This window comes from Dipodomys ordii, unplaced genomic scaffold (assembly GCF_000151885.1).
Source record: "Dipodomys ordii isolate 6190 unplaced genomic scaffold, Dord_2.0 Scaffold77, whole genome shotgun sequence".
Lineage (NCBI taxonomy): Eukaryota > Metazoa > Chordata > Mammalia > Rodentia > Heteromyidae > Dipodomys > Dipodomys ordii.
Window position 1 is genome coordinate 3,949,597 of NW_012267293.1, and position 22,265 is coordinate 3,971,861.

General features: G+C 37.9%; 1 protein-coding gene across 1 annotated transcript in view; it reads left to right on the forward strand.

Moving 5' to 3' along the window:
* Park2 (parkin RBR E3 ubiquitin protein ligase) overlaps window positions 1-22,265 on the forward strand; it is a 1,020,418-nt gene that overhangs the window by 196,662 nt on the left and 801,491 nt on the right. Inside the window, exon 2 of the mRNA XM_013024525.1 lies at window positions 7,843-8,006. Within this exon, the coding sequence (XP_012879979.1) occupies window positions 7,843-8,006 (164 nt within the window). The remainder of the gene's footprint in view (window positions 1-7,842; window positions 8,007-22,265) is intronic.

Consider the following 22,265-nt stretch of genomic DNA (forward strand, 5'->3'; position numbering starts at 1 on the left):
AGGTGTCAGTAGGTCATATCTAAAATCCTAGTCACTCAGGAGGCTGAGATCTGAGAACCTAGGTCTGGAGACAGCCTAAAAGAATGTCAGTTCCAATAATCAATTAAGAAGCAGAAAGCTGGATGTGCAAGTGTGGCTCAAGTGGTTGAGAATCAGAAATGAGTGAAAAAGTCATGCTAGAGTGTAAGAACCTCACTAGCCCCCCCCCCCGCCACATATGCAAAGCACACTGTAACCAAGACTTTGACTCAATAACTTTTCTGAATATATATTATGTATATGTACATATATATATATGTATGTATACATACATACATACATATGTTTTTCCTGGATTCACAACAGCCCAATTCAGTGCAATTCAAGGGATGCCAATGAAGTCTCAGATCAGCCATGGACATGTTTTGAGATGGGTTAAGCTTGGGGAATGGTACGTGAAGAATAGAGGTGAATAGATGGCTTTCCCTTCCACTGCTGTGTCCGTAGTCCACGGTGGCAGCCAGTGATAGGAAGGAGAGGGCCTGAGATTTCTGTTTCTTTTCCTTCTGGGTAAATTGGGAGCAAGCCACTTTCCTCTGTATTCATTTGAGTCTTCATTTTGAAGGTAGGAATAGTAAGAGCTGTCCCAATTATCTTTCAGTGCTGCTGTAAAGATTAGCGAAGATAATGTCTACCAAAGCACTTTGAAAATTGAAAGCTCTATCTAAATAGAAGCTATCATTATCAGTATACTAAAGTTACTTTACATCAATTACAGTGTACTTTAAAGTATAGTGAAATAAAACTCCACTTGGAAAATTTGTCTTACTGAAAGAAAATAAAAGGTACATTTTTAACTTACCCAAACACTGCTATTATGCAATTGACATTACAGCCACCATAACTTTTAAGGCATATTGAGGCCTTAAAAGAGAGCCCCTAATTATTGAAGTTTGCAGCGTGCTATGTCAGGGCCCGGGACCTTGTGTTGGAGGCCTCCTCTACTACTTGGGCCAAGACCACAGTCCTTCAAGTATTCATTTACTCTTCAGATACACTCTCAGGAGTTTGGCCCAAGACTTGCCTCAGGATTCCTGGTGTTTCCTACCACGTTTCGATTATGATGTTTAAAAGAGAGTCTAACTGTTTAACCCTGGCTAGCCTTGAACTAGTGCCATCTCTTCTCTGCTATCTGCATATCTGGGATTGTAGGCCTGCGCCACCACCCCAGACTCAGGCAGTCTTTAAAATCATGTTAAAGACTTTTCCTATGTTTATTAAATAATTTTCACAGAAATCTTATGAACTAGGAATTTTTATTGCTTATGACTTTATTTTGTATGCAAGTTCTGGGACTTGAACTCTGTCCTGATCTCACTTACCTTTTTTGCTTATGGCAAGCGCTCTACTACTTGAGCCACACCTCCACTTCAGCATTTTACTGGCTAATTAAAGTAAGAATTGCTCAGATTTGTCTGCCTGGCTTAAAGCCATGACTTTCAGTTCTGAGCCCCCTGAGTAGCTAGGATTATAGACATGAGCCACTGTAGCCAGATGAAATGGGAATTTTTGAGAGACAGAATGAGGGAGAGTAACTGTGTGATACTGTTAGAAGTCCAAATGGTCACAAATTCCATTTGAATCTTGCCAAATAAAGCAGCTGACTCTAAGCCATAGATGAAGACCCATGCAAACAAAATGGTTACAAATTCCATTTGAATCTTGCCGAAGAAAGCAGCTGACTCTAAGCCTTAGGTGAACACCCAGGCAGTGTGCTGGCTATGGCTCGGGTCTCTCACCTCCTAGGAAGCCCAAGTTTCTTAACCAGTTTTTGTCGCCCATGGGGAGGCCCCTTAACACCTACATACCTGCATACTAAAAGTGTGGCCAAAGGAGTCACTGGCCCCTCTCTCATCTCTATATTGGGGAGGAGTGGGAAGGTGGAGAACGTGATTTTTGAGCTCCTTCCTGTCTTCCAAATGGTGAAGGGACAATCTGAAGTAGGTTTTTGTGCTCTAATGGTTTTATCTTGGGATCTGTGTTGTATGATATTAATATTGCCATTTTTGCCTTCTTATGATTTCTTTGTGCTTGGCAAAAAGAATAGGTACTTCAAAATATGTGTCTTTATATTTCAACTGCTACACTTTAAGACAATGTACAGTCTTCATTACAGCCTTTCTGATAGTCTCTGTCCATATAGTTGGGTGTTGGTTGCATTAAAATGTAATTGTTGATATGATTACTTTGTGTCTATAACTTTACTATGCATTTTTCTTTTCATCCCCTATGTTTATTACTCATTTCCTGACTTTCAGATGATTATTTAAAATATTTTTTAGAACCACAGAGATTAACCATTTAATTAACCATATAATTTCAACCTAGTATGTGCAAAGTTTCCTTGCTGTTTTCAAGATGTGACCCTTACCCTTCACTTCCAGTAGTTTGACTCCCATGTCCCTTGATAAACATGTAGTCATGTTTATCCTTCTTAGTGAAAATATGTACATTTGGTTTCTTCATCACATACTTAAAATTTGGGGGCATTATTTCCCCTAATGGATAACTCTCCATTCTTTTCTCTATCTCTTTTCTTTATCTTCTCTCAGTCCTCTTATCTATGTATACTTAATATATGTTGGATCATATATATATATATATACATATTATAGGACCTATTTATTTATTTGTTTGTTTATGTCCTATACTGGAGCTTGCATTCAGGGCATCATGCTCTTACTGAGGCCCTTTGCTCTTGCTTTGCTCTTCCATTGAGCCAGACTTAGGGTCCAGAATTTTTTCTCATTACGTGGAAATGGAATCTCAAAGACATTTCTAGGCTAGCTTGAAACCGCAGTCCTCAGATCTCAGCTTGTTGAGTAGCTTGGATTATAGGCATGAGCCACCTAGCTTCTTTTACTCATTTTAATCTCTTTTATATTATTCTTCACAAAGACTTTTCTCTGTCAACTCCATTTGTTTATCAAATGTATATAATATACTTTTATTCTAGATGTTATAGGTTTAGTTTTTGAATTTCCATGTTCCATTTTTGTGATTTTTTTTTTGTTTCTCTACTCACTTCTTCTTTCCACTTTTTGCTTCATTGAGGATAATTATTGTTTTTTTTTGAGGATAGTTATTGTAATTGCTTTGAAATTTTATCTTCCAAGTTAGAGCCAATTCAAGGTTTGTCTTAGTAGCTTTCCCTTTCTCCTGAGAATGTGTTCTATTTGTTGACTCTTTGAAATATTTGAAAATTTTGAAATTGTTTCACAAACATTATGGATTAATTTTTGGAGAATCTTTTTTTAATGTTCTTGACAATTGTTTCTTTTGTCTTTGGAAAGAATACATATATTTTTTGTCAGTAGTGGGTCTTGAACTCAGGGCCCGGCTGCTGTCCCTGAGCTCTTTTGCTCAAGGCTAGCACTCTACCACTTTGAGCCACTTTCAGTTTTCTGGTGATTAATTAGAGATAAGCTTTTCATGGACTTTCCCTCATGGGCTGGCTTTGAACTGTGATCCTCAATCTCAGCCTCTGTAGTAGCTAGGATTACAGATGTGAGCCACCTGTGCCCAGTGGAAGCAATATTTTAGCTAGATTTGCATGGAAGAACCTCTCGCCATTTATTAGCATTTACGATCTTAAACTAGATCTAGTTTTTAAATGAAATTTGATATTTGAACTGAACTGTTTTGGTTTTACTATTTACCTTACACCCAGTGTTTACCTCATTTACCCTCATACACTGTTATACTACATTTATTATTGTTAATGAACTAATGTTAATGTATGATTTACCTACTGATGTCTGGTCTGGATTTGAATTATTTTGATTCTTACTGTTTTTCTTTCATGATCCCATCCAGGATGCATGATTACAGTTAATTATCCTGTGCAGGCCTGACTTGATGTTCCAGCTATCTAAGAATACTTCTTCACCAAACCTGAAGAGTCCTCAATTTCTTGTTGATTGGCCATCTATTTTATATTACTTTTATTCTGGAGAATCAATTACTTCTGACCAAGGGAACAAATGTCAACCATTAATTGGCTTATACCAATTCCTGAACTAATCATTGAGCTCTAGTATCAGCAGGATATAGTTCTGTTGATTAATTTAAATCAATTTTTGGGAAGGGAGTGTCAGTTACCTAAATCACATGACAAATCTAAATGAAGAAAAAATACAATAGGTTTTTGAAAAACAACCAGTATCATGTAAAGAGCATACACATTGATGACGGATACTACACTTAGTATTATAACTCAGAAAGCTAGACCCAGGTTGCTTCTTCAGGTGTTTTTTCTTTTTTTTTTCTTTTTTTGGGGGGGGTCTGGTCATGGGCCTGAACTCTGGGCCTGGGTGCTGTCCCTCAGCTCTTCAGCTCAAGGCTAACGCTCTACCACTTGAGTCACAGCACCACTTCCGGCTTTTTTTTCCTGCTTATGTGGTGTTAAGGAATCGAACCCAGGGCCGCATGCATGCAAGACAAGAGCTCTACCACTGAGCCACCTTCCCAGCCCCCTCAGGTGTTTTTTCTTATTCATGGAAGTATTTAGTTGGCCAAATACCTACTAGTTAGTTCATCTTTCCATCATAAACACATCGTATCTCAGATTTGCTATTCAAAAATATTAATTTCTAAGTTTGCCCAAATTGAAATTAAGATTTACACAAATTGAAATTAAGCCTTTAATTTCTCTGTTTATAGAAAAACAAAGATTTAAAATTCTGATAATTTGAGTAGAATTTCTTGGGCTTTTTGGGGGCAGCTTTTTCTTTGTAAGTCTTGTCTTTGTAGTAGTATTCCATGATAGGACCCCATAAAGGGAGCTTGTCAATTTAGCATCACATGGATCATTTTTAGGAAGGATTGCAGTTTGAGGCCACTTAGTAGGGTGTCCAGGGGGGTTCTTGAAACCTTTTCTCAGTCAGTAGCTGGATACAGTGTCTAGCACCGATCCTCCTAGCTTCGTGGGAATCATAAACAGGGTGGATCAACCAGAGATGAAGTTAGACCCTGTCTTAACAATAACTACATAAAAAAGGTCTGGATGTGTGGCTTAGTGGTATCCAGCAAGTATGAAGCCCTGAGCTCAGACCCCGGGATGCCCAAAATAACTAAAAGACAAACAAACAAATAAAATGTTCTATTCACAGTTATAGAAAATGCAGTTTAGAACTGGGACCAGTCCTTGTCCCATGTCCGGCTTCTCACTTCCCCATTTCCTTCATGTGGGGGATGGGTTCTCTCATGCTCTGAGCCTGCGGTGCTCAGAGTATACCTCAAGACTCAAAATACATTTGTGTTCCTTTGCCTCTGCTTTCAAAATTATGAAGTAAAATGAAATCTTCCTAGAAGCACAGCAGTCAAAGCACTGTTTTCTCTGTAGTTGGTATTCCTTCATGAATTTTCTTTTGTCACATTCACTTCTTACTTTTTCTAGGTATTTTCCATGCTGATACATTATTTCGGATTTTTGCTCTATGTCTTCTATCTGCTCTCATTTTGTTATCATTTTCAGTTCATCATGTCTTATAGCCATTGTTCCTTGTCCTCTTCTCTTAGCTTTGCATGGGAACTTTTTTACTGTTGATATATGTTTTTAATTTCATTTTCTACTTCTCATCTTTATAGGAAATGTCTGAATTATGTTGGAAAGACTTTTTGTTGCTGTTTTCTTTTATCCTAAAGAAAAGCATGCGGACTTCCTTTTAGACAGGGTCTTAGGCTGCCTATTACACTAGAAACTGATGAGCTTTAGACTAGGATGGAACTGAATATGAATTCTCATTTCATTATAAAGAAGCTGATATCCTTAGGAAAGTAGTTACAATTCTCTGGGCTTTCATTCACTGCTGTGTATATGAGGACAATAATAGTAACCTGACTAGATCTTAGGGGCCTTAGAAAAAGCAAATGCAAGTGTAATGTGATGTAGGTATTAAGTGCCTGATTATTATTGCCTAGTAAGTACTATTTTATTCTAATTAATTTTATTTTTAAATGTTTGTTTTACAATTGAATTACAAACTAGTCAACATTAATGCTACTTTTTAAGACAATGAAGCAATAAGCAGGTGATGGTAATATCTACCTTCCAGTTAACTTATCTTTTAAAGAATGTAAAATGTATATTGAAACACTATAAATTTTATTTGATGTGTCCTATAACATCATCCACAGTTTGAAGTGTGTCGATTTGCTCCCCCCAAGTCTAGTAGAGAAGTAAGCAACTAAAGGCACATAGATGATTGATGAATAGGTCTTCCTAGCTGTTCATGAAGAATAACAGCATCCAGGAAGGATGGCAAGTTTAGGAGATCTATAGAGAAAACACTGCTGGAGCCCTGAGTAGGCACATTTCTTGCTGGGGCTGATAGCATGAGGTCTGCTGAAGGGGTTGCATTTGAAACAAATCATGCAGATGGGCAGAGTTCAGGGGTCAGTGAGAGAAGGCATGCCCTAAAGCACAAGACTGGAAACAAGATGCGGTGGGGACTAATAAGAAAACATACTGAAGCATTCGATTGTACCAGGTGAGAGAAGGCTTGGGTCTTTCTTCCCAGCGGAAGGGATGAGTCTTTAAAGGATTTGAATGGTATCAGGTCTGAGCTGTGTATCAATAAGGCTTATCTTGCAGAAAGGCTTAGGGCATTCTCTAAGAGTGTGGACCAAGCAAGTCTCCAGTTGGGAAGCTAATTAAGAATATGGAAAGGATTTAAGGAGAGCCTGATGAAGAGTGGTGAAAGGACAGCTGAGCAGCAAGGGCGGCTAGAGCAGTAGCACAAGGGAGTGCACACGGGTGAGCCACGCCATGGCAGGGTGGGAGGGAGGAGAGGTGGGGAGACACGTGACTAAGTCTGACAGAACAAATGGTTCCAACAAGGGAAAGGAACACATTAGCTTTAAGAAAAAAGGCAAATAAATGTCTCTGCAGATCCAGGGAAGCCTTTGGCCAGGTCCATCAAAGCCCAGAGCCCCGTGAGGGTCTTCCCTCCAGTCTATGAAGTAGGTTGAGTTTTCTCCTCTTCCTCTTGGAGCACGAACGCATTGCCTTTTATTTTTATTCAGAGGGCGCCTTGGAGGGAGGGAGTTTGTTCTGGCTGTCAGAGCTGAATCTCTTTGATAAACTCCTGGGAATCTCACGATTCCAATCAAGCAAGTGTTCTGCTGAGTCCTTCAGTTTTCCAGGATGGATGTCAAAGACAGAACACAGTTTTGGTTTGCAGGTCACTGACTAATATATAAGAGAGAAAATCCCAGGGGGGAATTCTGTTTGTTTGTTTGTTTTTTCCCTACACACTACTCTATAGTATTCAACTTTCTGTTATAAAAGAAAGAAATGGTATGCCATTCATAGAAGGTGGGTGAGGGGTAAGTTGGTTCAGAAATGTGATTACTATTTAAGGGCTAGAAATAATGCTTTCTCTCTCTCTCTCCCTGTCCCTCTCTTCTTCTCTCTCTCCATTGCTCTCCCTCTCTCTCCCCCCCCTCTCTCTCTCTCCCTCTCCCTCTCTCTCCCTCTCTCCCTCTCCCTCTCTCCATTCCTCTCTCCCTTTCTCTCCCTCCCTCCTACCTTCTCTCTCTCTCCTTCCCTCTCCCTCCCTCCCTCTCTCCCTCCCTTTCTCTGTCCCTCTGTCTCTCTCCCTCTCTCCCTCCCTCCCTCTTTCTCTCTCCCTCTCTCCCTCCCTCCCTCTTTCTCTCTCCCTCTCTCCCTCCCTCTCTCTCCCTTTCTCTCTCTTTCTCTCTCCCTCTCTTTCCCCCCCTCTCTCCCTATCTCTCTCTCCCTCCCTCTCTGTCTGTCTGTTTGTCTGTCTCTCCACCCCCCCTTCCCATTATCTTGGTTAGTGTTTGTCAGGTTCAACTCCAGCCATGGTTTCCCAGTGGAGGTCGATTCTGACACCAGCATCTTCCAGCTCAAGGAAGTGGTTGCTAAGCGACAGGGGGTCCCAGCTGACCAGCTGCGTGTGATTTTTGCAGGGAAGGAGCTTCCAAATGACCTGACAGTGCAGGTGAGTCTCCCTGGCAGAGTCTTCCAGGAATGCAGCCAGCCCCATTGCTGATACACCACCCAACATGCCAAGCTGACATTCCTGACTGAGATCTAATAGAATAAATAGTGCCTGGGGATTCCTTGAACTTTACTCCACACGGCTTCATTAATTCTGACCTTCTTAATTATGTATTAAAACAGCAAGTAGGAAGGATTGGAAGAACAACAGTGTGTGTGTGTGTGTGTGTGTGTGTGTGTGTGTGTCAGAGAGAGAGAGAGAGATTGAGGAGAACGAATTGGACTCTGATGAAATGTTTACTGACTTATAGGAACAGCAAGGCATAATTTCTGGCACTGTTCAATTTCTACCTTATTCTATTTGAATCTTAATGAAGAGGGATGAAATAAATTGTCCCCAATCAGCTGCTCCCAGTCACTCCGGCTTGGTGAGGGATTTGTGACCCAACTGTGACCCCTGGAGGAGAGTCAGAGCTGCTGTTACTTGTGGTAGTAGAGCATGCGCTGTGCCGAGGGTGAGCAGGGTGAACCCTGAGCTGGTGGGTTAGGAAGACCGGAGCGCCCAGAGTTCGCCAAAGTCCAGTCCTCCAAGGCTCAGTAAAATTGATGCTGACCAACCACAGCGTGGCTGGCCTCCGTGCTCTCCGGGCTCAGAGCTTCCCGGACACCCTACGGCCCATTCACCTGCAGGCAGGGTGAATGGTGGGCGGAGCCATCGATGAGAAGCAGGCTTTGTGGAGAAGACAGTGGGCAGGTGCAAATTCTTCGTGTTCCCAGGAGTCTGTGGGAGGAGGAAGGAGCCTGCCCCCTGGGTGGTGGCTCTGGTGGTGGGACCGGGCCCTGAGGACACAAGTTCCCCTCTCTTAAATATAGCCCATCAGTTGCTCTCCTTTTTCTACCTGTGTGGAGACCACAGTGAGCTAAGAGACTGCCTCTGACCCGCAGCAGTCCAGTCAGTCCTTTCATCCACACTATCAATGTTGTTTCTGGGCCCAGATATTTACTGCTCTGTGAAACGCTTTTGGAACCAGAGGATACAAAGAAGCTATGGAAATGCAAATCTTTCCTTCATTCTTCCTGCTTCTCCTGCTGCTGGTGGTGGGTAGCACATTGTGAACAAACTGCTGTGCTTTGCTTTTAGGCAATTTGTTTTTATAAGGGAAGTGCTTGTGCTAAAGAAATGTTTTGATTTTTTAAAAAATTTCAGTCAATTAAAAAGCTTTTCACAGTATCTGACAACCTCTAAATCCAAGACTATTTCCTTCACAAATAAATGATTTTTAAATTGCTCCTTGAATTCAAATACAGTATATTACCAGAACTTTTAGATGCTAAAGCTCCTCCTCTCTACCATGTAGGCTGATTAGTGAAATAATTCAGGATTTCATATTTAGTTTGACTAATTGTTACAGAGGATTGATTTTACAAACACACCTACGCATATAATACTTATTGATTTAAGAGCTTTTAACTTGACAAACAACTTATAAACACTCCCAGTGTTCCAGGCTTCTGGGAGGTTGGAGGGGTCCAGCTGAAAAAAAAAAAAAGATAAAAACTCAGCCCATGTCTTCGTGAATACTAGTGTTTACCTGAAACTCTGAAACCAAGAGAAATGTTAGATTTGAAATTGCCATATTTATAGGTAAAATCCTCAACAATTTCACGTGGTTCCACCTAGTAGCTATAATTCGTGGGTGCCAAGCATAATTGTGACTGAAAAATTAAGAATTGTGAAGTTAAAGGTGGAGAGATACATCTGAGTAGAGTCACCCAGAAGGGCCTCATGGACCAGCTGAATTCAGGTAAGATTCATGGGTGGAAGGCAGAGCACGGAGTGGTTTGTGAAGGAAGGATAGGTTCTTGCTCTTCTGGAATGTAGAGATGATGTTGAAGACTGTGTATTTGAGACTCTTGACAGAACATTGACTGGCTTAGAACTGTGGTTTCATTTATGGAGAATAGTAAGGAGAGTGGGAAGGATAGTGAGTTTTTCTGCCTGATGAGAACTGGTGCAGGCAGGATGTATGTGTGGAGATGTCTAGGAAAGGCCAAGAGAGAGCAAGAGTTTCTGTAACAAAAAGCTTAGCAGAAGGTTGGAAGAGACAGGAAATTTTAGCAAGTGAAAAATTCGCAAACTGAAAGAACAATAGAAAATACACAATTTGAGGAATGGGGGGGCGCAGAACAGAAGCTGAGAAACCTTTGGGACTGTATCAGAGCACTTGAAGTTTGTGTCACGGAAGTACAAAAAAGACAGGATGAAGTTAGTCAGTACTAAAAGAAATAATGGCCACACCACATTTCTCAAACATATTGACTGCAGGGTAATGAAGCTGAGCAAACCCCTAAACAGAAAAGTCCAAAGAAATCTAAGCCAACACAAGTCATACTTACATTTGTTAAAACAAAAGACAAAGAAAAGTATCTAAAGCCAAAGAAAGTGGCAGTGTGTGTAACTGCAGCTGCTTGGGAGACAGAGGAGGATTGTGAGTTCAAGGCTAACTCCAGCAAAGTTAGCAAGACCCTGTGTCAAAAACAAAATATAAACAAAAGGGCCAGGGATGTACCCAAGTGGCAAGGCCCTGGGTTCAATCCGTAGCACAGAATAAATAGAGAGATTATATCTTATGCCTGGAGACTAAACACTTTGACTGACAGGAGGTTTCTCAGCAGAAGTCCCAAAGGCATGATGGAAGTGACATGATATTTTTCAAGTGCTAGAAGAAAAGAACTGTGGGAGCAGAACCCAATGAGAATATTGTTTAGGAATGAGGTAGAAATGAATGCATTTTTCAGATGAAGAAAAACTAAGAATTTGTTACCAACATGCCAATTAAAAAACAAAACAAAACAAGCTACAGAGAGATGTTTTAAAAAGAAACGAAACAATAGAAGCAACTTTTCCTCTGGAAAGACAGAAGCAAAAGTATGGGTAAATACAAGAGACTTTCTTCCTCTTGATTTTTTCTAAATTGTTTTTAAGGTTTGTAGCAAAAGTTACAAAACTCTTTCACATAACTAAGTGTAGAGGAAATATTTTAGGGAAATATTTTATAAACTGATATAAGGAAAGTAAGTTTGTAAACCTCAGGTTTACCTATAAAAGACAATTATAGTAAAACATAACAAGTTATGAATTACAGTCATAGCTAGAGAAACCACTTAAGGGTACTAAGTAGATAAAATCTAGTAACAACATCAAGTGCTAGTGAGGATGTGTGGGCCTGAATTGTTCATACATTGCTAGTGGCCTATAAAGTAGCAGACACTCTAGTAAACAATGTGGTAGTTTCTTAATAACAACAACAACAAACACTGAACATGTATTTCCCACAAGGCATAGTAGTCACACATTTGGTTATTTTAGATAAGATTTATGTGTACACAAACACCTGTACATAAATATCTACAACATGTTTATTCAAATTAGCCCAAACTTGTAAACAACTCCCATGTCTTCCAATGGGAGAATGGATAAGCAAACAGTGGGATATCCATACCAGGAATAGTACTGAGCAAAGAAAAAAAAAGAGCTGTCCATTCATATAATATCTTGTAAAGGCTGTTATGCTGAGTGAAAAGAGCTAGCAGAACAGGTCACATGTTGAGTATTTTTATTTCTGAGACACTCTTGAATTAATACAATAATGGAAATGGATTGCAGATTAGTAATTACCAGGAGTAAAAACAAAGTGGCAGCTGGAGGTGAACGGTGGCTGTGTGGCTGTGAAGGGAGCAGGAGGGACCCCGAGTGTGGTGGACATTTGAAAGACTGTTGCTGCTGACCATGCAACTGCAGTATCATAGTAACCTTGTGAGATACCTCGGGAACAACTGGGAAGGGTCCTGGGAGGTCTCTGCGGCCCTTCTCCCCTATGCATTTGGAAGAGTCTCAATTGGAAACACACACGCGCGCATGCACACACACACACACACACACACACACACACACACACACAGAAGCAGAACCTCATAATACCAATCATTTTTAGAGGTAGAATATTGACCTAGTGAATAATTCTAGAATAATAAACAAAAATAGTTTAACTGATTAGGAGACTCACTTAAGGATGAATTTATACGAAAGAGTAGGACAGCAACTTACAGACATATTAAGACTTTGTTTGAATTCTTAAATAGCATCTTCAGTGCCTTATAAAGCTGAATAGATGTGGTTAGTATTCATATACAAAATTATTGCCAAATATTTCAACTAAATACAAGATAAGTATTTCTTGACAGTTGTGTATACTAGTTGTATGTATTTTCCAAATTCATGTGAAAGTCATGTATTACAGTCAGAAATAAATGAGCACTTCATGCAACCATCCATATTAGAATGCTTAGAGAAAACATCTGTGTTAAAAATGTTCCCCCTTTTATTGATATCAAAACAATTTAGGAATGAAGTGATTTCATTTGAAAACTAAATGTATTGAAAAATCTTTTACTTTTTTCTATTGAATAGTAGACAGAGGATAGATAAATTTCATGTTGAATATATTTATACCATGAATTTTCATTTAGTGAAAGAGTTTTGCAAGTAAATGGCTGATAGAATACATTTTCCCTGTGATTATAGAATGGAAGGAAACGAAGCTAAACAGCACACTATCCAGAGAATAATGATCTGGTCATTCTTTTGTCCCTGGGAGTGCAGCTGTGTAAACGTCGCCTCGGTCACTGCAGGGCTGTGCAAGCATGTTTTCTCATCTGCCTTTGTTAATGGACTGTACTGCTGGCCTCGGGGTTCATTTAGGTGCATATAGATTCCTCTCGAGCTGATTCCGAGAATCAGCTCGGTACTGTGGGAGCTGGTAAGTCAGCATGAGAGTCGAGAATCAAAGGGTGGTAATAAGTGCAGAACAAGGTCTTTCTTAAGGAAGACCCTTGTTTCTTCTGTTTATGTCTGCTTGATTGTGCATGTCAGGAAAAAAGAAACTTGAAATTCCTCAGCTCTGTGCATCATTCAGAACCCTCAGAAATATTTTTCTGTTGGCATTTATGTGCCACTCTAGACTGAAGAAGCATCTTTGAGGATGACTTGAAGAAGAGGGGAAGAAGTTGAGGCTACAGATCTATTTCCTGTAGACTTGTGTAAGAGGCTCATGTCTCAGAGACATTTCCATTGTGCATACTAAGCTCATGTTTGAAGACAGGCTATGTGTGAGGGAGTGAAACTCTGGAGAGGCCAATCCTCAAAGCTTCACATGGGATGTCTTTTATGAGAATAACAAAACCCGTACCATAGGAAGCCAGACAGATGAAAGAGGTCAGGTACCTTGAAATGTTATTTGCTATTGGCGAAGGCTAGTTCCAACTATTCTGTTCTGCTGTCTCCATTATTGGGCTCAAATTCTATCATCCAATTTAACTTGCTGTTGTTTGAGATTTTGTTTAAATATAACTATTATACTTAAGGAAAAAAATAAGAAACAGAAGTTGTACCTAGGACTACAGTATTATATGTCCTATTCTGAATCAGAAGATTCATTACCAGCATTCAATTTTTTCCTTTTTCCCTGTTACATGATATTATTATAGAGAACAATAAAAATTATGTAAAAAGGTTCTTTGAAAATTACTCCCAAATTTACTTTCAAATATTAAAAATGAGTTTTTAATCTCCTTCATTTTCTATTTGTAGGTGGATTTTAGCCATAGGTTTAGTTAATCATTAGATTAACACCAGTAAGTATTCACTCTCCTTTATTTTCTTTATGTATGTTGTATGGCAGATAAAGCTAAATGAATACATTAAAATAGTTTAAGTACCATTTTTGAGATGCACCTAAGTGCAGAAATCACAATTAAATGGTAAAGGGAAAGTTTTTCTTTCCTATCCTAATATGCTGCATTCACCTTTAAAAAAAGAATTAAGTTGTTTTTTTTTTTTTATAAGAATACTATCCTAATAAGCAACCATTGGATAAGTGAATGTTACCATGGAGACTCTCTCAGTCACTGAAGGATGTGCTGAGCCACCAGCATTCCTTGGACACGTGTAAGGGGCACAGAGACTCATTTGTGTGGAAATAAATGTGGAAGATTCATGATTGCTACAAGCCTCTAGAGTACGCATTAGTTATACAATTAAAAAATTCTCTTTGTTTTAGCCAGTTCTGTGAATGGGTCTTCACATATGCAAACATTCGTTTGGGGAATAGCGTTCTTTGGAAAATGTACCGTTCTTTTCTGTAAGAATGTACAGTGCATTTCTGTAAGCTGCATTTCATTGGGGTTTTGTTTGGCTCTTGAATGTTTCCTGTCCTATCAGTAGGTCTGGTCAGTGCACACTCAGAGATGTCAGTCAGCTAAGAATTAATACGGAGTAATTATGGCACAGAGCTTGGCTTTTTCAATTAATAAAATATTTTAATATTAGAGAAATGAGGAATGAGAGATTGATGTCTAAGGTTTGGTGTACATCACAAACTCTGATTCTAATAGGCAGCTTTGGAAAGCTCAACACAGGTTTTTCTGAGGTTATTTTCTGCTCATTTTTAGTATTTCAAAGGATTTGTGTTTGCATTCATGTATGCATAATTCATCCGAATACTGCTCTGAGTGGTGAAGAATGAAAACAAAAACTTGGTTAGGATATTCTATAGCTCTAAAACTTAGACACTGTGCATGCCAGTGGATACGATCCACTGAAGTGAATAGTGTCTGTTTCCTCAGTTTATCTGCAGTGCTCCTCAGAGCCAGTCCTCATTTTCAGCAACATCAAGACCCAAGCTAATACCTTTTATGTTTTCTTTACACTGGAGTTTATGATGTCATCCCACCTATGCTTGTTGCCATATATTACCGAAAAGATAAGACTTGCAAGACGTAGCATAGGAGATGAAATCACTGACGTAGAGGTTGGCGAAGCGTTCACTTCCCAGATAGAGGGAAGTAGATGGGGACTGCTCATTGGTCAGTCTGTCCTCCATGAGGCAGTCATTTAAATTCTTCAGTCTGCACTTTTCCTCATCTGTAACTGGAGATGGTAACAGTACACACATTTTATAGAATTGTTTTGAGTACTTGAAAAAAATTACCTAGGAAAGACTGACATAAGCAAATTTAGAACTATCATGAGTTTAGTTTAATGAATAACTCCCAAAAGGTGTGTGATATATTTCTGAATTGTTGTTGATTTATCCAGATATTATAGTTTTAAAAATACTCCCAAACAGAATAACTTTATATCCCATATCAAATTACCTATTCACATACTGATTTTAAAATAAGATTTTGTAGCGTATTTGAGGATACTCCTTCAATTTAAATCTTATGTTAAACTGCTATCTTTAAAAGAATATATCCTATCCTAATGGTATTTGCATTTTTCTTTAATGCACAAGATAGATACTTGAATATGCCATTTTATTTGGGGCACAATTTTACAAGAGTACTTGCTGTTTAATATCTCTTTAACCAGGAGCACGCAGCAATTTGAGATTGCTCTGAGGAGTTTCTGAGTTACTTGAATATAAAATAGAGGGCAAGAGGGTCAGGGGGGACTTGCAAGAGGAACTGCATTATTGGACCCACTGAAATGATTAAATGGAAATACTAAATTTGCGTAATCTGTCATTTTGTACTCTACTTAAAACTGATTGTCTGGCTTTTACTTTAAAATTAAATCAGCATCTTTTTTTGTATTTGTATCCATTTTTGTGTTTGAAAGGAAAAGTTGGTACTTCATATGTCACTCTTTATATTCATTTCTTAGGCAGTATAAAATTATATGTTGTTATTGATTTCATCTCCATCCTTTGCCTTAAACTTCATCCTATTGTTTACAAATGTGTGTGTTTTGGTGTGTGTGTGTGTTAGTATTTCAATCCAACTTACTGGTAATAAGCAACTAAAACATTTTTCCTGTGCTAGTTATTAAAAGATTCAACTATGACAAAGGGAAATTCTTCCTATAATTCATTTTGGTCATTAAATACATGCCAGTGAAATGACAAATATAAGGTGTAGTCACTACTTCAGATATTAATGATACTAATATCAACAGGACAGGGAACAAGAAACATCTGGGAGAGGGGGTTCAAGTGCTTTATATTTGGATAGGTAAGTTTGAAGTAAAGATGACCACTGGGAAGTTTCTGTATGAAACAGAAGTTCATGGGATAAACAACTGAGGAAAGACTTATTCTGGCTCATGGTTTCAGAGGTCTCACTCTGCAGTAGGCCATCTCCATTGATTCTGGTCCTGTGATGAGAAAGAGCATTATGGATGCCTTGGTATAAGAAAGTTGCTCATGTCATGGAAGCTGAGAGACAGAGAAAGGGACAAGATGCACACAAGATGACCCCCTCAGTGACATTTCTTTCACCAAGGCTCTACCTCTGAATAGCTCATTTAGTTCTGAACTCATCAGAGGATTAATCCATTGATAAGGTCAGAATCATCATGTTCCAATCACCTCTCAGTAGTGACACTAGCTAGTTATCAAGCTTTCTGCACCTGAACCTTTGGGGCTGATTTAAGTTTATATCCAAACAACAGCAGGAAGTTTATTTATATGAGTCATAGGAGCCTGTTGTTGAGGATAAAGAACTGGCATATAAATTAGTACTCAGGGTTTGACACTCAGTGCTATCAAGAATATATAGTGAATCACGTTCTTAAAGTTGTTTTTTTTTTTTAGAATAAGGGCATACTTTCCCATTTAGGATGCAGTTTATTTTGGGTATTGTGTGTATTTTAGATATGAGGCCCTTGTCTGATTCATATCTAGTAAAGGTCTCCCAAACAACAACCCAATTAATTAATGGGCTCAAGACTTAAAGAGAGACTTCTCAGAATAAGAAATAAGAATGGCTAATAGACACATAAGGAGATGTTTGACATCTCTAACCATAATAGAAATGCAGATTAAAACAACATTGTGATTCTACCTCGCCATATTTAGAATGGCCATTATGAAGAAAACTTAACAATAACAGATACTGGAGGGGATGTGGCCCAAAGGAGATGTTACTACACTGTTGGTGGGAATGTAAACTTGTTTAGCCACTCTGGAAAGCAGTATGAAGGTTCCTCAAACATAGAGCTCCCCTATGATCCACTCCTGCACATCCATCCAGTTGACCATAAACCAGGCTACACTAAATCCATCAGCACAACCATGTTCATTGCAGTATTATTTACCATAGCCAAGATATGGAATCAACCCAAATGCCCCTCAATGGACAAATGGATGAAGAAAATGTGGTATATGTACACAATGGAATTCTATGCTTGCATCAGAAAGAATGGCATTGCCCCAATTGTAAGGAAATGTACAGATTTGGAAAATATTTTACTCAGCCAAGTAAGCCAGACCCAAAGAAACATAAGTTGAATGGCTTTCTACCTTTGTTATCATTAGAATGTGCCTATGAATCTACAATAAACCCAATGCATAGAAAAGGCAAATAATTATACTTGGGCATGATTAATTAAACAGCAGTCTAAACACACAGTGAGCACAAAAGAGGATATTCTTAGGAGAGGATCACAAGGGCTCAATGTGCATATGATCTTATAAAATGATGCTTATCAAAATGAACTCCCAAGAAATCAGAGAAAGAGGATTTTTATGGTACTCTATGCAGATTTTTTTCCTCCTTTGGCTTATTTCCTCTGTTGCTGTTTTTGATTTCTGTACCCTTTGTCTTGTACATAAGTTTATCTGATTTGGGGAGGAGAAGGGGAAGCACAGAAATGTTGGGGCAAAGTGTGAACCAGTTCAGCAATGAAACCCACTAGACACTATGTTAGAAATGAACTACACAACTTGGGGGAGGGAGGGAAGTTGGGAGGAGAAAAACTGGAAGAGAATGAGAGAAAGTAATACTGTTTTAAAAATGTACTCGTTACCTGACTTATATAACTATAACCCTCTGTATATCACCATTACAAAACAAAAAAAAGATGAAACTTGATGTAGAATCTAAAGATAATGTACTAGCATGACATGGAAATTGTCTTACTGACTTGAAATTAGGATGGCTGTGGGTTATTTGTAAGTGCTGTTGCAAAATACTTCAGGGATGTCAAAGGGTGTGGGAATTATATACCAAATACCAATATGTCTACTACTCAGCTAAGTAAAAAGAAAGCAACAATTAAAATTGAATGTATTTTTTTCTGATTCTACCCCTTGTTTTTCTTCCTCTTCCACAAACTATTGTCCTAAATTTGGAATTTGTTAGTCTCACCCATGTTCTAGGACCTTTCATATATTATTCATTTACTAATCTATAAATAATATGCTAAGTTGCATGCTTTTAAACTTTAAATAAATGATATATTACTTACCACATGCAACTCAATTTTTTTTCTTTTTTTGGGGGGGGGTCGTGGGGCCTGAACTCTGGGCCTAGGCGCTGTCCCTCCGTTCTTCAGCTCAAGGCTAGCGCTCTACCACTTGGGCCAACTTCCCAGCCCCAACAACTCAATTTTTTTGTTCAACTGCTGTACTTGGAGAGTAATCTGTGTTGGTGGATATGTACTAGGTCATTCGTGTTTATTAATGAGTTACATTCTACCGCATCAATCAGTTATATTCATTGTTCATCACAATGAATGGATATGCTCTTTGTATGGATTTGTTCATTCTCATGCTCTTGAGGATACAAGCTGCTTTTTATTTGTGTGTGTGTGTATGTGTGTGTGTGTGTGTGTGTGTATGTGTGTAATGAAATTGCCTCACTGGATATTCTTATGTAAGTGCAAGCCTTTTTCCAGATCAATATCTAGCAGAATTTGACCCAGGATTTCTGGGTCAAAGGGATGTACATCTTCAACTATTCACCTTTTTAAATAGTTATTTTGCTTGGTTATTTAACAATTTGTACTCTCAATTATCACATTATCACATCCTACTCAATGTTTAGTTTTTCATGCTTTTAAATTTTGAGTCATTGCAGTGATGTTTTATATCATTATAAAATCAAATTTCATTTCCCTGAGTAATAGGTGATATTGGTTATCTTTTCACATATACTGGATATTTGTATTTTTTCTTCTGAGCTTGGACAAGTGTTCTCATGGGTTTGTTGTTGCTAGTACTGAAGCTTGAACTCAGAGCCTTGAGCTTTCCTCGGTGCTTTTGCTCTTGGTATGGTATGGTATGGTACCGTGCCTCTAGTTCTGTTTTTGTTTTTGTTGCTGGTTAATTGTGATGAGAACCACATAGGTTTGTCTGACTCTGATGACTTTGAATCTCAGTTCTTAGTTTTCAGCCTCCTAAGTATCTAGGATTATAGGAGTGAGCCAGACACCTGTGCCCTGCCTGTTGTGTTTTTATAAGGTAAATTGTTTTAATACATACTAAATACTTATTTTGGCTTGAATATATTGTAATAATTAATCTGTAGCTTATTTATCTTTTAAGTTAGATGTCAGTAGATGCATACTGTTTCATGTTTTACTGTAGAAAAACATCTATCTTTGTTTATGATTTCTACTTGATATGTCCAGTTTAAAAAAAAATCTCTGTTGTGGCCTTGAATTTTTTCTAAAACATTTTTACACATGCTTTAGTTTTAGTTTTAAAATATTGGTCTTAAACAATTAGAATTTATCTTTCACTTTATTTTATGTAAAAGGTCTATGTTTTTGTATTTCATTTTGTGGCAGAGATAACCTATTATCTATATTCATTTACTGAATATTCATATCAAATGTCATCTTTCTTTGACATAAGTTGAATTTGCATGCATGCTTAGGCCTATTTCTGGACTCGCTACTGCACTCCATTTGTCTGTCTATCCCAGAACTAACACTATACTAATACTATTTAGGACAATTTTATAATTCTTTATTTTGACAGCCATTTTACACTACTCATCCCGTATTATTCTTTAGAAGTATCTGAATTATAATTTTACACTGAAAATTATTTTCTTGCAGTATTGTGAAGACATGGAGTATAACTTCTATTAATAAGAGTGTTGCTGTTCTAATTGTAGTTCTTTTGTAGGTGATCTACTTATTTTCTATAGCTCTAATGTTCTTTTTTGTTTCTTATAGTAATCAGTATCATAGTCATGTGTCTGTCGTTCATTTTTACTAATTGTCCACTCTGAATCCTGCTACAAAATATTCATATCTGGCATTGGGACTCTTTTTTAATTCTGGAATATTAGTAAATTGTATGTTAGATATTTTATACCATTTTCTATTCCTCTTTCTCTCTGATGCATTTCATCACTGTATTTCATTGTGGGCCATTCTGGATAATTTAACCATGTCTCTCTCTTCCCTTTAATTATATATGACATTTTAATCTACTCATTGAATTAATTTTAAGTTTTAAACAATGAATCTCTCATTTATGGTTATTCTTTTTATTCTTTTTTCTATCTGGCTGCCTTTTTGATGGAGTTCTACTCTTGTTTTCTGTTTTAATATTCTGCTAAATCTTTGGTCATTTAAAAAATTGCTGTGAAATGATATCTGTACAACATTCTGTGTTTTATGTTCTTGAGTGGCTTTCCTTAGAAACCAGTATAAGATACAGTATAAAAACAATAAGCTGCCTCTTATCTACCTGTCCTCTTGGGTGTGCTTTGTTTTACCTCATCTGTTCCTTCTGTAGGGATAGACCACACTCAACAAAGGGATTCAGGTCTAACTTTCCACCTTCATAGACCCTAGCGGTCTTTTTCTGGGTGACTGGTAACCACTGTATAGCACATTATCAAAGGGAATTGTTAAAATTTTTTAGAATGGTTATATTAAAGGTGATGTTCAAAGGTGTTGCAGTTACATAAGTCAGGTAAAGAGTACATTTCTTGTTCAATAATGTTACCACTTCCTTGCTGTCTACAGAGGGAAACTTTAAAGTCACAAGGAAACCACTATCAGTTTTCAGAAGCATATTGCAGAGTAATTGTTTAGTCAGCAAAGATTATTACTGTCTTATGAAACCAAGGTTAAAGTAGGTCCGTTGGCCATGCCATAAGACCAAATTTCAGAGAGTCTGTTAGTACCCAAGATGAAGCTGGAAGAAGGGGAGAGGGAAGAAGGAGGTGCACGGTGTCCTCCCAGAAACTGCTTGGATGCTATGATAATGCCATCTTCCCTCTATCCATGCTGTGAGTGGAACTGGGCCTGACTTTGCCGGGAGTTTTAATTTAATTAATTTATGTGTTGTGCTTGAACTCAGAGCCTCAGCACTGAGCTTTCTTGCTCAAGGCTAGCACTCTACCACTTGAGCCACAGCACCCCTTCCTTCTCTTTTAGTGCTTATTTGGAGATAATTACCTCATGAAATTTCCTGCTTCCTGAGTATCTAGGATTATAAGCACAAGCCACCGATGCTGGCTGAACTTTTCATTTTAATACACAATCAATAGTGATCATTTTGGCTTATAAATTGCCAAATTAATAACTCTGTCTGATTATTGTTTGTCTTTTAACTCTGATGCTGTCACTGTATTTATAACATTTCCTATTTTAATGCAGAAGATTTGACCTACAACTAATAACAACAGCTCTATATTTTGTGTTTGTTTATTTGCAAAGCACTTTTACAATATAATTTCTTTCAAAGATTTGCATAAAATACATCTGCAATTTGGTCAAAATGTGAAATTAAAAATTAATCCATAAAAAATCAAATCTGAATACAAAAAATATAAGCATCCTAAGTTGGAGCTCATTAAAGCACCCAAATAATGAGAGTCTCTGCTTCTCTCCGAATCTTTCAGTTATTGAGAAAAAAATGTAAATGGGATTGTTCTGAAATGTACCTAATATATTTTTCAAATGTGAGTAAGGAATAATTATTTATGATATTTCTTGAATCACCAAGGGTAATGTTGTGTGTGATCTCCCAAAATAGTTTTTTTATTATGCTATTATTTTGAAATATGTAAGATTTTTGTAAGTTGTGATTCGATTTGTTTTCAGGATGAGGGCTACTGAGAGTAAAAGCAATGAGATAAATAGTTTGCAAGGAATTACACAAGGTTCTGCTTTAAAATTAATCCTCAAACCCCCTGTTTTTAAATGCTTGTCAGGTACCAATTTCATTTTTGTTATTCTCTGCAGGAATGTACTTGAGATGGTAATGAACTAGCCCCAGGATCCCTTTGGTATTAGTGCTCAGCAGGTGCTCTGTGGGGTAGATCAAGAACTTCCAAATGGACGTGTGCTCTTAGGGTCTTTGGGGAAATGTTTCTTATATAGCGCATGAAATCCATTTATTTGATAATTCTGGTGTGTCATACCCAAATTATTTATTATTTCATAGATAATGTA